Source organism: Notothenia coriiceps, unplaced genomic scaffold (genome assembly GCF_000735185.1).
Source record: "Notothenia coriiceps isolate Sejong01 unplaced genomic scaffold, NC01 NC01_scaffold00009245, whole genome shotgun sequence".
Classification (NCBI taxonomy): domain Eukaryota; kingdom Metazoa; phylum Chordata; class Actinopteri; order Perciformes; family Nototheniidae; genus Notothenia; species Notothenia coriiceps.
The window spans coordinates 11,129-28,095 of NW_011341946.1; the positions used below are offsets into that span (position 1 = coordinate 11,129).

The 16,967-nt window shown below is 41.1% G+C and overlaps 2 protein-coding genes across 3 annotated transcripts; both read right to left on the reverse strand.

The window, feature by feature from the left end:
- Positions 1–625: 625 nt before the first annotated feature.
- LOC104945159 (transmembrane protein 168-like) lies at positions 626–5,599 on the reverse strand. The gene is made up of 4 exons (XM_010770783.1): positions 3,997–5,599; positions 3,332–3,474; positions 2,646–2,920; positions 626–2,032 (listed from the first exon to the last, which is right to left on the reverse strand). The coding sequence occupies exons 1-4, from the start codon at positions 5,131–5,133 to the stop codon at positions 1,485–1,487; spliced, it is 2,103 nt and encodes a 700-aa protein (XP_010769085.1). The 5' UTR covers positions 5,134–5,599; the 3' UTR covers positions 626–1,484.
- A 1,000-nt stretch (positions 5,600–6,599) lies between these two features.
- On the reverse strand, positions 6,600–14,858 carry samtor (S-adenosylmethionine sensor upstream of mTORC1). 2 transcript variants are annotated; one of them, XM_010770784.1, is made up of 5 exons: positions 14,617–14,858; positions 10,767–10,908; positions 10,530–10,649; positions 9,968–10,082; positions 6,600–9,085 (listed from the first exon to the last, which is right to left on the reverse strand). In XM_010770784.1, the coding sequence occupies exons 1-5, from the start codon at positions 14,774–14,776 to the stop codon at positions 8,450–8,452; spliced, it is 1,173 nt and encodes a 390-aa protein (XP_010769086.1). In that variant the 5' UTR covers positions 14,777–14,858; the 3' UTR covers positions 6,600–8,449. The 2 variants fall into 2 exon arrangements, with proteins under 2 accessions (XP_010769086.1, XP_010769087.1); XM_010770785.1 differs by lacking the exon at positions 14,617–14,858 and adding an exon at positions 11,097–11,251.
- Positions 14,859–16,967: the final 2,109 nt, after the last annotated feature.

The following is a 16,967-nucleotide window of genomic DNA, read 5'->3' on the forward strand; positions in this document are numbered from 1 at the left end:
CAAATAAAAAGGGCAATTATGTTCTCGATTGGACCTGCAAATTCCACCTGACCGTGAACACCCAAATAAGAGGAATATGTGGGTATAAGTGAAAGAGAAAGCTGAAACCAGACCAAACAATGCTAGTGAAGCTAAGGCGAGTATGAAAATAGAACATCATGAAGAGACATATAACCACCTCAGCAAATAAGCCACAGGCTGATTGCCTCCATGCCACGCCGCATTGATGCAGTAATCCGTGCAAAAGGATTCCCAACCAAGTACTGAGTGCATTAATGGACATTTTCAAATGTTTGATTGTGTTTTGCTGTTATAAATCTTTTTTTTTTACTTGGTCTGAGGAACTATTCTAATTTTTTGAGATAGGATTTTTGAGTTTTCTTAAGCTGTATGCCATAATCAGCAATATTAAAATAATAAAAGGCTTGCAATATTTCAGTTGATTTGTAATGAATCCAGAATGTATGACATTTTGTTTTTTTAATTGCATTACAGAAAATAAAGAACTTTATCACAATATTCTAATTTTCTGAGACAGTCCTATATATACAGTCTCTGTCTGACACATGAATGGCCCCGTTTTCATAAGTGTATGACAGAACGTATGAAATGAAGAGACTAATAATTCCATGATTTGAGCAGTGAAGTCCCACTTCTTCTTTATTGCATAGTTTCACTTTCACCTGAATAATCTTGCATAGCCATTGAACTGTGCTAACCTCCAGGAAGAAAATGGATCTCATCAAGTGATGCATTTAACTCCTGGGGTTTGTTTTATGACAAATAGCATAGTTCGCACACATCTCTGTGTGCAGTGCATTCATTAGTAAAGTAAACAAATCTTTCTGGACTCCCTGAAGCAGCTGGCGAGTATTGATAAAACAAAAGCATTCATTTCAAAAGACCCAAAGCAGTGCATAGAATATACTCAGAGCTAGGAGTGTAAAATGCATAGTACAGGAAGCGTGTAAAAGGAATCATTTCACAATCAAAATTTAAATTCTAGAAACTTCTCTAGACTGCTTAAATGCTTTATCTGATTTATGCCTGAGATCTATAATTGGAAAATGTACAACAGCCTCTTTGGTAAACGACAATAAATACACTTTTAGAGATGGATGTTCTTGTAAAAGGCACGACAAAAATCTATGTGGAATCTGGTCAGACAGCCATTTCGATGCAAAAAGGTGCAAAACAGAGTTATTGTGCCACACATTGACATATGTTTTCGTCAGGGACGTTAAGATCTCTAACTCAAAGCTTAAACACACATTAATAGAAAAACTGCAGTATATAAAATCGGGTATTAAAAAGACACATTTCACACTGACCAATCAGTAACTGGGTAATTAATGTTCAGTAACTTACAGGATACTGGTTAGCAACACAACAACTGCCTATTTTTGGGGTCCAAGACACTCATTCACTCTTAGAAAACACAGTTTCAAATATATTCTGATAGTAAAAAAGCTTTGTTTATACTCCTACGATCGGACCAGTTTGAAGCCCTGCCCGGTGTCCAGTATCGCCGGGGGAAACCAGTTGAGTTTGACTCTCTTGAGACATCGCAGGCAGAAGCTGCAGAGCCACAGCAGGTTGAGCCCCCCGCACCACAGCGCCAACTGCACCACCGGGTAGGTGACCCGGGGGAAGTACAGGCTCCAGTGGCTGGTGACATCACTTCCTGTGGGCAGGTGCAGCGTGTAGTCGCTCCAGTGTTTGGAGATGCCGTACACAGCAGAGACAGGCCGGCCCCTCTCGGACCACTGGGTGCTGCTGTGGGAGTTGCAGTTATACTCCACCCACTGGGCGGTGAAGTCTCCGAGCTGCGGGGGGTCCTGCAGCTCCACGTCCCTCACTCGGGCCAGCGTCGCTCCCTGCACGGCCACGTAAAGACCCTCCACCTTCCTGACCTCCCTCACCCACGGCAGCGAGAAGTCACAGTCGAGCACTAAGATGAGGCGCGAGCAGAAGCTGCCGTTCTTCTCCTTCCACCACTCCAAGATCTGAGCCAGACCCAGAGTGTCCCCTCCTGGAGAGGAAGAGACAGCAGCCAGTTCAATATCACACAGGCACACACAATGAGGCGGATAGTATGAGATTCTCAGATGATTCAAATATAAATATAGCATGCCTTAAAGACACTCACAAAAACTCATAAGAATAGTCATATTATTATATGTCATAACAAATATAATATAAGTACAGTATGCCATAACATTTTCTAATATAGTATGTTATAAACATACAGATCATAAAGGCCATACAGATCTTAAGAAACATAGTATGGAATGTTATAGTATGCAGAAAAAAGTAATTGTATACTAAGTAATACAAATGTAATTTATACATGTAGTTATTCTATAGAATATTATAACAATGTTGTAAAAGAAAGTTTTAGTATACTATGTTATAAAAATGTAATTTAAAAACAGGTAATAGTATAGTATGTAAAGACAAAACCATAAGTCATAGTATGCTGGAAAAATGCTGGAAAAGATTCAGAGTATAGTTTGTCAAATAAAAAGGCAAAATCATTATCAATTTCATATAAAAAGTTAAAATATAGTTTGCTATAATAACTTAATTAAAAAAACTCACTGTCGTATGATTTGTAATTTAAAGAAATGACAGTTCCCTCTCACCTGCCAGCGCCCAATCCCCGGAGCCGTAGCTGTGCCCGCTGTAGAAGATGACGTAGGTGTCGTGGCGCGGCCCGTCTGCGGTGCGCAGCTCCAGGAAGGATTTGATCTTGGCCTGCAGAGCGTCGTGGCTCACCCCGCTGGTGGAATAGTCGCAGCCAAAAGTCTCGATCAGGTGGTGGGCGAAGAAGCGTTGCATGTTGTTCAGCATGCCTGTGGAGCGCTGGTTCAACTCCTGAACCTGGCCCGGAGGCAGCAGCGTGGGCTGGCCATCAGGACTGGGGGCGGGGCGGGGGGGAGAATAAAACATTAAACACAAGGGAGGAAGGGAATGAATCACGTCTATTTAAATCCTTCAGTCATTCAACACAGGTCAGGGCACGTGTAATGGGTCAAAGCCAACTATTTTTTTTTTGTTTCAACTATGGATAAGACCAAGTTAAATGACACTTAACTTGTATTCTTTACTTTTTTTGTGGAAAACTGAGCTTGACACTTCAAATATCAGGAATAATGGTTTACTAAATATTCATTTGAAGAAGGAATGATTATGGTTTTTACCTTTTAGAACCGTCATCATCACATTACAATATTGTTTAGTTATTGTCCAATTCCCTAGCAGGACAATAAAGTCAAATATGAGCATTTTGATAGTTTCCCACTCTCCCAGCAGTTACGGTCCACACTACCTGCAGTAGTTGGTGGGGATGACCACTGCGTAGCCCACACACGTTCCTCCCAGGCTGCTCCCCAACTCGTGGAAAAGGCCGTGGAACAGAGACTCCAGCGGCAGGACGAGCAGGAACACGCTCACAAAGACACTGCTGGAGGCCTGCAGAGCACAGGAGGAGATGACATACCGGCATACACTGCACTGACAACAGCATGATGTCTGAAGGCAAATGCTCAACATTTAAGCAAAATATAACAGAACCACTCAAATCAAAATATAGAGGAAACTGAGCCATTCAATGTGTCTTTTAAGACGATGAAACGTAAATGTAAGACACATTCGCAGACTATCCAAACCAGTGGTTCACGACCCCCACAGGGTTTGAAGAGCAGGAAGGATATGCCACAAACATTACTGACTTTTTCTCCAATTATAAATATTTTTCTGTAATTTGATACAAGAGCGTAGGTGAATGCAACCAGTGATGATGGATCCCAGTTAAACAAGTTAAAGTTTGGTAACGGTTGAAAAGAAAAAACACAATGATCTTTAATTCTACATGGACAAAACATTTTGAACAAATTGTTCTCCTCAGCTCTCCTAATGTTATTTTTGTCTAAAGACTTCTTGTGTGGTATTGATCAATCAAAGTATAAGATCTATGCTGTCTGCTGCACCTACCTGCCAACAAAAAGCCGCAACAGCCACAGTGGAGACCAGCGATAAGAGCACCAGGCGTTCAGAGATCAGGCAGAAATGTCTCATGCCTTTAGAGGCCATCACCTTGTCCAGGCCGCTGACCCCTGACCCCTGGGACAAGCACATCCTCTGGCATTCACTGAGCTTGGTGTGAAAGCCCCACACTGTGATGACAAACACCATGTGGCAGATGGCCCAGAAGAGCACACAGACCACGAAGCCCGGGATCACCAGGTACCACTGGTCCACGTGTCTCATCTTCCGAGCGGCCAGAATGATGAAGGTCACCTCCACCCCCAGCAGAGGCAGCAGGGACAGCCGGCGCCACAGACCCCGCCACACCAGGAAAGGCTGCCAGCGCTCGGTGACAGACAGCCCGCTGAAGTACACATCCAGCAGGGGGTCGCAGATCAGCTGGCTGAAGAAGCAGGTGAGGGCGAAAGGGTTGATGGTGATGCTCAGAGACTCGAAGAACAGCAAGGCGGTGATGACAGCGAAGCAGATCAAGTTGGGAAGAGCCAGCAGAGCCTTCATCCGGAGGGCGATCATGACTGTGGCCAGCGCGACCACCAGCACCATCACACTCAGGGACTTCTGGACGAGCAGCGCCGTGCTGGCGATGGCAAAGCCCAGCAGCTCCAGCCTCTCTGCCGAGGTGAGGAATGCGGGACGGTACCTGGTGCTTCCGAAGAGCCTCTCCAGCAGCGCCCACAACGTCCTCAGACCCACGCTGGCCAGCAGAAGGTGGTTGGCCACCTGCTCCTTCATGTCGCTCTGCACCCCGGGGCTGTTGAAGAAACACTGCAGCCCCAGCAGGAACCCGAACCACAGGTGGAGGAGACTGAGGCTCACCCTCTCCATGTTGAAGTAGTAGTACACCACACTTGCTATTCCGAGGACTACCAGAGCCAAAACGAAGATGACAAGGAGGGTGGTGTCCGCAGTCCTCTCCCACCGGGCGTAGAGCCCCAAACTCAGCGCGAGCAGCAGGTTGAGCCCGGACAGGTAGCCCAGCCACCGGACAGATGACCACATGCTCACCTCTCCGTTGACCTCCTCCAGCCGGGTCATCGCTGCATGGAGGCAATGGCTGACACAGTAGCGTAGGAAACGAAACATTTTGATATGAAAGACTAATTAACCAAAGCTAAAAACAGGCAAAGTAATGAGCGGGATTACTAACCGTTATGACATTACGTTACGACGCCAAACTAAATTCGGCTAACTAGCTAACGACCGTTAGCTACGATCGAAGCATCTTTGCACAAAGTGACGCTAAGCAGGCAGAAATATTCACATCTTGACTGTCGTGTTGTTTTTTCTGTTGTGTTCATTTGATCTCTTGTCCAACTCAGTTTATAAAGGTGTGATATGAAGCGAACCGAAAGTAGCTGTCAGTAAAGTTGATGTAAAAGTTTGTCGTGTCAAAAGTTTTGAGATGACAGGCGCCATGACGCTAGCTTGGACTACGGCAAGCATTAAGGATTAAAAGGGTTTCGCCAACGTTAAAGGGCCAAGCCCCGTTCAAAAAAGTATAAATTATAACGTTAGTTTGGTGTACGAGATATGATTAAATTCCCTCGATAGAAAAGTATCAACTGAAAATTAATATGCATAACTTCCCAATCTCTCAGTTAAATTGTTTTGTGTACTCGTTTATGAAACACAGCTCTTATAAAGTTGTAAATTAAAATCTCTGAAATTCAACATTACTTTTCTTTAAAAATAAATATTTGTATTTTCACATTTAAAAATATCGTTTTTTATTTCATATTTTGTTAAGTAAAATATTATAGTGATTTTTTTTCATATTAGTGGAAGTTTCCAGAGTAAAACTTAAATCGGCCCGAATACCAAACAGAACATTGCTTTAATATACCTTAATGCTCCTTACCAACAACTTTCCCATTTTATCATAATGATTGAGCAATTAGGATGTTAACCTCTGGCTGACAGAAGCTCTGTGCTGCCAACAGATGTACTTTCTGTTATCTATTTATTAACCGCGATTCACCAATGCGGGAGTCCTTCTGTGTCTATTTCCAGCTTTTAGTACGCTGGCCTTCTACCACACATATACAACTACAACCTTAGAATGAAGTTAGTGTTACCGTTTTTGATTTGACAATATTATAATGAGTTATTCCGGTTTTATTTGAGTTATATTTTTGCCGTTCAGCAGCAGATCTCGCCTTTCACTGCCGCCTCGAGGATCCCGCCTCCGCTACTGGAGGATCTGCATTCTGATTGGCTAAAGCACTTCTGTGTTAGAAACGCTGTGTAACGATTGGCTTGGAACTTTTGTGTTGTTAACCCTTTGTGAATTTACAAAAAAACACAAATGATATTTTACAAAAAGGGCCCTTCTTTTATAGTATGCCAAAGGGCAGGTGCTCAAGCCCCCTTTAAGGTCTATATGTGCACTGCTTGGTTACTGAATTCACGGACAAATGTTGTCAAAAGACCTCGCTGCTCGATCTCCGGATTCACAACTGACTCCATTTAAGCAGCAGCACACTGAGTTGACACCGGTTGACACATGTATGTTTAGAAGTCAAAAAGTACAACACACACAACTCACCAGAGACATTTACATTCATTTATAAAAGAGAAATACAACCATACTATAAGCACACATTGTTCGGCATTGTTGATAATGAAGATGAAACAAATCATGCAAATGGACCAACAGAAAAATTGGAAGACAAATGCACCAATTGATCACAAAACTTCAAAGTCTGAATGTGTGTGGTAATGTGAACCGTTATTATTTCCTGTTAAAACAAAGAACATATCAGCAGAGAGATGTGGATTAACTGGAAAACGATATGCAAATGGGAACAAGACACTGCATTACATCAACACTGAACTAAATTCTTGCTATCCATGAATATGACAAAGGAGAATCGGATAGTTTGCATGTTCTGTTTGGCCAAAGAAGCTGGATATGTATTTGTTTTAAAAAAGGTATGATTTTCATTTTCTCGAGTGGCACAAAAGTCTGCTCGCAACAAACAGTAAATGGGAACAAAGAAGGCACCTTCGACTTACTGGTATTATTATTTTTGGGCCCATCTTGTTGTCATCAAAGGAACAATAACTACATTTTGTGACACCCTTTGGGATCAATGATAAAGTGCCAGACAATAACACATCCACTTGGACTCATACCCTTCATTCACACTGACACACCCAACCACAGCCACACATCTCACCCATCCAGAGACAGGCGGGAACACACACTAACATTATATCAGGTAGTGTCTTTAGCTAAAATCTCCCCCCGTCTGTCGGACACAGCATCTTCAGATTTTGCTTGCTATTGCGAACTACTACAGTTCATCACCTGGTTCTGTATGTTAAAACAGAAAATTAGTGCAAATCTCTTCTGTCAAGGAGAATTGTCTGTGAGGAACTCAGATCTGGATCTTTTTGGAGGCAGAGTATTTACATCAAAGTTTCAAAACGGTGTCAAAGGATACTGGTGCTTTAAAGTCCATTTGACTTGCAGTACTATTTCTCTGCTGGAGAACAAAGTTGTAACGGAAATCTAACAGGATGATAATATCTAATATTTGAGAGGACATCGAGAAGAGGAACAATACAAGTCTAATACCTACTTCGAAACAATCGTACCTTGTTACGCAAGGAGTAAACACAGTTACAGTTTCACATTAGTAAACCTAGTAATACTCTACCATATGGTTCTGAGAAATGTTTAAAATGCTACGAATACCACTTTCTTGTAAAAGATACACAAGTCATTTAGAGGATGCCAAGTTCAAATTGCATTGTCACACTTTACGCCGGACAACACCAATGTTTTTGATTGTTAAGAATATAGAGATATGTTTTAAAACGTTTAACATTTTTTTTTTTTCTTGGAAAACTAAATGAACATCAAGAATTTTTCAGAAAGTCTAACTGCATGACTGTGACAGAAGCAAGCGTACCAGTCCAGTCATTAAATCTCTCCAGTGCAACCAAACTCCTGTCAGACTGCTGGGGTCACTTTTATTCCTCTGCACTGAGCAGCCTACCACACTAGCTTATTCAAATAGAGACAGAGTATTTGTTATTGAAAGCTGATTGAAAGATGGTTTGTAAATCAAGGAGCAGGGAGCTGAGACATCTCTAGGGCATTCACTGTCCAACTCTTTAAAAAAACCTAGATTTTTATTAAAATATATCCATCTTAGTGTGTGTGTTTGTATTCGTTTCCATGTGCGTGTATGTGTGTGTACTCTCAGACGAGTGTGGATATGATAAAATAATCTGTAAACTTCTCTCTTTTACACTGTGCAAACTGCATTGTCTTTAGGAGAGGGAGGGGGACGTGGGAGGAGATTGCAGCAGGTTAACATTTTGGCAGCGCAGCAGTTGAAGGGGAGGTGACAGAAGAGGAAAGGAGGCAGGGTAGCTGGTTTTAGCCAGCCTAGCTCTGAAGCAGGATGGGGTCTTCTAGCTCATGGAAGCCAGGCAGCGAGCCGCTCTGACTCTCCCCAGAATCCGAGTCATAGGGCGTGTCGGGGAGCTCCGTGAAGCCCCACGCCACCTGGTCGTCCTCAAACTCGGAGCGCGCCTGCACCGGCACGTCGGCACACTCCTCCTCCTCCTCGTTGGAGTGGAAGTCCTGAGGGATGTAGAGCATCTCCGGGTAGTTGCGTGACACCAAATCGCTGGTGGTGGCCACACACACCTTACGGAAGGCGATGAGATGCATGTGGGAATACTTGATGTATTTGTAGCGCTTGAAGCCCAGCGACTCCACCGCCACGCGCCAGCTCCGCATCATGAGGGCGTGGCGGTTCTGGTGGGAGGAGTCGGGCGTGATGATGAGCAGCAGGCCGTGCAGCTCCAGCAGCTCGTGGGCTTTCTTGCAGCAGAGCCAGCGCTGGTAAGGGGAGGGGAAGTAGGACAGGAGCAGGGAGAAGACCACCACGTGGAACAGCTGGGCGGGCAGCGTGTCGATGGGGTTGTGGAGCTGGCGGAGGAAGGCCTCCACCGCGTCGCTCGCCAGCTGGAGGGGCTGCTGGAGCTGGAGGTTGAGGAAGTCGCACTTGTACACACTCTGAAGGAGAAGAAACTAAAATGTCAGCACTTTTAATACTAATCTAATTGCATATATTAATTAATTAATTAATTAATAATTTTACAATTGAATGATCTTATAAGTTCCTCTTTCAATACTTTATATGTTCACTTACTTTTTGAAATGCTGATACTTATGACATTTTTACACTGGTTGTGTATTTCTTCATTTTATTTTATTATTGTGTGCCGGCCCTCTTTATTTACTTGATTTTAGTTGTGCCGTTTATGTACATGTACACAAGTAAGTGTGTGTACAGTATATGAACAGGAACAGAAATCATCTCTCTGTTTGCTCGATCTACAATGAAATATGTACTGTAGGAGTCACTGCTCTAATTTGAACACTAAATATATTACTGCTTAGATTTTTGTTTTCCTTTTCTGTAATTAAATGTTCATCATTTTATTTTTATATTTACATTTATTCTATGTAGAAATATGAGTTTTTATTCTGAGCATCCCTTATTGACTCAAACCGAAAGATAACAAGTATTTTAATGCAACGTTTTGCCTTTTATCTGAACTGGTTGTTTCCTGTTTAAACACTGTAAATATGCCAGGCGTGGGATGAATAAAAGATTTCCGATTCTGATCTTTTGCTCTTTTTGATGAACTGTCATGTTCATGTTCCTCCACTTGCAGCTGCAGACTTCAAGGCCCTTTTTGGTTCTGCTTTTTGCACAATTTGTTGACACATACTGTAAAACCACAACCCTGATAGCCCTGTGTGAGTCATTTCTGTTGTTGAGTTTTGCTCTGTAATGCCAGCACTAAATCACCTGACAGGGAAAAAAAAAAAAAAACACTTTATTTGTGTCAACAAGAATTTCAAACAAAAGCGTTAAATAAGCCCCCGTACCTCAACTGCAGGCACTATGTCAATCCCGACTGTGAGGAATTCATCAAACTTCAGGAAAGGGTTGAAGCAGCTTCCGACGTCAAGCAGGCGCATTTTCCCCAGCGGAGACATAGAGCTACAACACAAATGTGGAACAAGTGTTGAAACCATGTGACTTCTGCCTCCAACAGTGCCTCTTTGTCTTTCAGGACACATAATTCAACCAACACATGATTTATTTTCCAAAACAAACAAACAAACAAAACATCACATGCAAGAGCCCATTACGTATTTTCAAAAAAACGACAGCACATGTTATACAATTATGATGTGTTACTAAAAAAAGATTATTTTTGACGAGTTCGTGAAATATGACCGGAGATGCTTTATCTAAGAAACAAACAAATAAACGCCTCTTCATAAATAACATTAGTATTTGATCTGTGGTTTAATGATCAGGCCTGTTAGTGTATTTCATTTCAAGGTAACGGGGGAAAGGTAAGATGTTCTTAAACATACCCCAAACAATACATAATAACAACACACATTTTAAGCATGTTTCGAGGATGGACCGTGTGCTCACCGGGGCATGCTGCTGTGCGGCTGTGCTCCTGCAGACAGACCCATGGCGAGCATGGCGCTCTTCTCATCCTTTTCTAACATTCTTTTCATCCCGCCTTGCAAAAAGTATTCTTGACAGACACTGTGGAAGAGAAAACGTTACTGTGAAAGTGACAGAGACATGTCCCAAGAGCACACATTTAGAAGAGTCACATTTCACTGCCATGAGATCTGGACCCGAAGCTGTTTGGAGTTGTACCTGCGACACCATTCGATGCGTCCCTCTCCTTCACACTTTTTGGTCCAGTGGTTGTCGGCGAGATTCTTCATGGCGAGGGCGTACTCACTCAGCGTCTGCTCATCTTTACAGTGCTCGCGCCAGATCTTGTCAAAGTCGCCCACTGAGGAAACCATTTTGGAAATTAGGAAAGAACTAACAAATAAAAACAATCAAATCAAAGACTTCAAACACTAAAAGGATTGATACGTTCACAGTTTAATCTACTGGTATCACTATGTCTAAATTGTAATCTTGTCTTCTTTGAGTGTGAAAAATCAATCCAAACCAAGTCAAACATTCACAACATACTTGCCAACTTCGGTTATCCCCTTCAGCAACAAAACATGGCAGTACTTCTGTTTAAAAAGTTCAGGCTACATTAACTGCTACAGTACATGCCGACTCTCCTCTGCCAGCACAGAAGTGCAACTGTTCGTTCGAAAAACAATCTTACTCAAATAGCTATTTCATAGTTATAAATAAAAAAATCCCTTCAGCATTTCTTCACAGTTAACAGCCTGCAGCCTAGGCAAACACTCTGATAAGGGAGAAATCCCATGACCACAAGGAAAAAAACCTCAGATTGAGATTTGCAGAAATGAAAGGACAACAAGGAGGAGTGGTGGTAAACAGCAGCACTGGAGGAGCATGACGCTGTGATTCAATGCCAAGCCTCCCAGATCATGCTTTACTTATTAACCACTCATGAGGTCCGCTAGCAGGACACTTCTCTGTGCCGTTACATTCTACAAAAACAACCATTTAGCCGCTAACTCGTGTCTGATTTCCTCCAAAAATGACTTCTTATTAATATAATTTAAAAACCTTACATCATTGGCTATGTTTTGTTTTAACACATACAAGTACACCCATAACAGCAAAGCCTGGACTCAAAAAAGATTAAGCTCCTTTGTGAAAAGTTTGATGAATTGTGTAAACAATTCAAAGTTGTCTTGTTCAGAGTCTTCTCGTTCTGCTCTATCTAGCAATCTAAACATTTGAAGCAAAGAGCAGGACGGCCTGTGGTTTCTGAGATTCAGGAGCAGTGATGTACTCAAATGGATATCTTGATTCAGAAGAATTCAAGCTAAACAAATTAGCTAAGCAGACAAGATAACTTAAAATCATGACATTTATGGCTTTCATACTTACATAAAAAATATAGCCTGCAAATAGCTAATATGCAACAATTACAAGTTAATGATAAAATAATGTTTCCTTTCTCGATATAAAGACTGCATCACTTCCAATCAGCGCTGACGAGTGCTGAAAGGGTTTTTCCAAACTTCCCATTTTACACCATGCTATTATTTAAAATGACTAATAAAGGGAAACAAGACAGATGTTTTAGTTCTCAAGACAGATAGCTGTTGATCTGAAAACACAACTATTGTAGAATTTCAACCCTGATGCAGTCTTTACAGCTTTAGAAAGATCCACGAACAAAATCAATAAAAGAGAGTTTTAAAAAAAAAGATCCACAAACGTTATTATTAACGTCACTGGAACACAAGCACATGAGAGGATTAAGCCAGTACATGACATTAAGGATTTTGGGAGCTAATTTACAGATGGCCCTGAGCCCAATAGAGATTGCCCTGAAAAATGTGCGCGGACGAAATGACAAACGAAGGGTTTGGGGGGCCTCCCCCTAGAACATTTAGATTTTTGCAGGCCTTAGATCCTGTCTGGTGCATTCTCTAGACTGAATTATAAGATGAACCACCACAATATTATATTGTACAATTTCAATGTTATTCTTCATTTCACTTGTTTGTTTGTTCTTGTTTGTGTTTGCTCTCTTGCATGTCCTGCATAGCTATAAGAAATACTTAAGTTGTTGGTCAAGACACTTTCCATCTGATGAAGGCAAATGCCTTCCCAGATGTAAAAAAGTAGAAAACATTACACTCAGTTGTAACTGCCAAAACAAACATTATTTACACTATTATGGCCCCTGTTAAAAATGTTTGTAATGTTATCTACTGTAAGTTGGTCGAACGAATGCCTCCTCATCCGGAAGCTGACCGAGCAGACCCGAGCAGCAGTCGAGAGGAGCCGAGCGAACAAGAATAGTCAATTCTAATGTCTAACACTTAATGTGGAGAAAGAGATGTGCTGTATGGGTTGATTGTGCGTTGATCTGTTGGTAATGCCTCGGGGTTCCGGTGGGCATGTAAACAAATGCATAATGCTGCGCTATACTGTGTGGCCTCACCCAGTTGCATAGCGACGCTTATTGTTTAGGTGTCTTTTAATAAGCAGGTAGTCATATCATTAGCTAGAACTAGCTGGATCTGATCGATATGCACATAAACGCGAGTGAAGTCTAATCTGACGGGGGAGAGAGAGTCAGCTGCTGCTGACGAGTCGACACGCAGCTCTGCATGATCACATGCAGCGGTGAGCGGACAAAACACACACTTCAGGTTAGAATATCACACGTAGCTATTTTAAATTACCTCTCAAACTACCGTAACTAGTTATAGATATGTTTAGTTTCACTGTCGGGTCACTCATTACTGGATCCGCAAGCTGCATGACACTGGCATAATAGATTGCCCGATCGGGCAACCAGCAGGTGAGGCTTCATTGCCCGAGCTAAATACTAGATGGCCATCGGGCAGCCCTTAATGTCGAGCCCTGATTAAGCTCCATTTTGTTTGACATTATTGCATCAGTAAGGGACAATTATAGTCTTAAAAATTGTGTTGTGGGTTTTGTTCTGATTGAAGATAGATGTCATTCAATATACCGGGTAAACATTTGGTCTGAAATCTCAGTTTCAGAGATGCATCATTATCTGCGCCGACCAAGTGGTTATCCTTTTGCCTTTTTTGTACTTCCCCAAATTGCAAAAGCAGAAGTAAATCCACCCTGAAGTCAAATGTTATACAAAGTGTCCATTTGAATCTTATCTTTATTTACGAGTAAGTCGTAAGGGACATTTCTTTCACAGTGGAAGTAAAGACTTAACAAAGACTGCATTAGTGAATCTGTGAGGAACTTGTTTTGACCAAATCTGTTGAAAGGAGTATTTACTCAGTTTGTCTATCTCTGAATAACAATAGAGTTGTAAAAGTTGCACAAAAGGTTTGCTCAGTCCACAGTTATCATATATAGGCAATAAATAAGAAATAGGTAGTGTATTGTCTCAAGAGATAGGCTCTAAAGTGTCTTTTATGGGCAGTAACTAAGTAGATTTACTCAATGTTGCTAACTATTATTTATTTTTGAGTAAAACATATCAACGTTTCTGCTTCTGAAATGTGATTTGATGCTTTTTCATTAACATATATATATTTTTTATATTTTAGAGTACTTTGACTCTTTTTACAGAACTGTAAGTACATTTTCCTGATTATACTTACATACTTTTACTTAAGTACCGTTCACAATGCAGGACTTTCACTTGTAATGGAATATGTTTACTGTGTAGTATTAATACTTATAGTTCAGAAGACAATCTGAATACATTTTCCACCACCTGATTATTGGTAAGCTATTACACTAATGCACGCTGGTTTTAACCAACAGAGATAAAACATGTTTACACCAGGGACTTAAATGTGAGCAGAAATAACCTTAGCAGTGTTTTTAATGTTATTGTTAAGCAGCTTTAAAGGCCTGCATAATGCTACAATGCCTGAATAACAGCTAACCAATGTATCAAAAACAAAACCGTTAGCAAGGAGTAGAGTATGTCATCTTTAGAGGTGCTTTGGTTAACAGAAAGTATTACATTTACAATTTAAGAGCTAAGGTTCAGTGTTAGTTCCTCGGCTGCAGGGCCATGCAGAGAGCGAGGGGCCCTGCAGCTGCTGCTTACCCTCTCTGTATTTCCTGCGCAGTTTTCTGTGGACGTTTTTCACGACCCCTGACAGCTTCTCCTGCTCCCTCTTGCACGGTTCTTCCTCCGGTATCGGCACGTAGAACAGCTCGGTGTGTTTTTCCGTCTCCCCGGTCTCGACATTGTCCCTGAGGTCCATAGCACCGCACCGCAGATGCTGCTGCTGTTGTTTTCGCCAGTCGCTTCGCTTCCCCTTTTACCCAGCTGTAAAAAAACACCGACCGGCGAAACGGCAGACTAGCCAACAAAACGCAAGCTGATTGGTTGACTTTAACACACATGCTGTAGAACTGACAGTGCGGCGTCCAATCAGAGGCCTGGTAGCGTATCCTGCGTGCGTTCCATGGAGCGTTTAAATGCAGCTCGGAAATATCAGAACTACTGAAGTTATCTCAAAACCTCATGACATGACACAAAAATAGAGTATGTTTTTTATAATATGAATATGACATGATAACATGACTCAATGTATATGTAAATGTGACAGTTTCAGACAGTTTAACAGATGCAACATATTTTATGTATTTATATTTTTTATTTGTGTTTATTATTTGCTCTGACATCTCTTTAAAAAATGCATTCATTTTTCAATTTTGTTGAATTTGTATTTAAATATTTAAAGTTGTAGTACAGGTATCAATTATTTTCTCTCTTTTAATTTGTGTGCTTTTTATTTAGATTTATTAATATCTGTATATATTTCTTTCACATAGTAAATCAATTATTTCAGTGTTAAGAGCCCTGCATATCACTGCTGTTAAGAGGCAATGCATTGATGAAAACTGCATTACTATACTGTCGTGATGGGATAGTTTGAGAAAAGACAAACATCTTATCAGTTTAAAAACATATTTTAGAATGGAAAAAGGTTTATACAAATACATACGTGTTTTATATGGTTAACATGTTGTATTTCATTCTTATGCATTCAATTTCACGTGCACTGTGTATGTAGTGCCACCCAATGGTTTCAGTAGTGTGTGGTTCCCACATTTCTGAAGACAGATCTCCACTAAATATGTGTTTATCATTGTACTAGTTTGCTGACAATGATAATTTACATTTCGGTGTAAATTGAAGTCTACATTTTTCAAAAAGCAAAGGATTGGCAGGGTTTGAGCAGTTTTGAGAGTAATATTATTTGTAGCTTTCAGTACAGCTTTTGTCATGCTCAAATTCTGAATTCAGTGCAAAGTAAAGACAATGCAGTTGTATCAAAAGTTGTGTTATCCAAACTGCATTTATACGTTATTGCAGAACATAAGTAATCCCGACTTCCAAAAACAAACACAGCACATGATGGTCAGTGCGTAGATTTCTTAGCTCTGGTTTCACTGTTTAGTCATGGTTGGGATTAATTTCACCATGAAAACTGTGCGTGGGTATTAATGGAACATCGTTATGTGAGGTCTTATATCAATGCTCCAGGAAAAGGTGTATGTAACAAAGACAGGAGAAAGGCCTCTGAAACTGTAATTCCTCTCATGTCAATTGTATCCTTTCTAGTATGCATGTATTGGAATTGTATGTTATGTTAAATGTGAATATATATATTCTAAATAAACATTATAATGTTTCTTTATGTGTGAAGTCAGCACCATATCTTCGTATTGAAATTCTCCTTGGCTTCAATGCTGATCCACATACTAATAATATCACTAATCATAATTTATCACCGCCCTCAAGTAATACTGTATACAGAGGGGCAAAAAAGTATTTAGTCAGCCACCAATTGTGCAAGTTCTCCCACTTAAAAAGATGAGAGGCCTGTAATTTTCATCCTAGGTATACCTCAACTATGAGAAACAAAATGAGAAAAAAAAAATCCAGAAAATCACATTGTTTGATTTTTAAAGAATTTATTTGCAAATTATTGGGGAAAATAAGTATTTGGTCACCTAAAAACAAACAACATTTCTGGCTCTCACAGACCTGTAACTTCTTCTTTAAGAGCCTCCTCTGTCCTCCACTTGTTAACTGTATTAATGGCACCTGTTTGAACTCGTTATCAGTATAAAAGACACCTGTCCACAACCTCAAACAGTCACACTCCAAACTCCACTATGGCCAAGACCAAAGAGCTGTCAAAGGACACCAGAAACTAAATTGAAGACCTGCACCAGGCTGGGAAGACTGAATCTGCAATAGGTAAGCAGCTTGGTGTGAAGAAATCAACTGTGGGAGCAATTATCAGAAAATGGAAGACATACAAGACCACTGATAATCTCCCTCGATCTGGGGCTCCACGCAAGATCTCACCCCGTGGGGTCAAAATGATCACAAGAACGGTGAGCAAAAAATCCCCAGAACCACACGGGGGGACCTAGTCA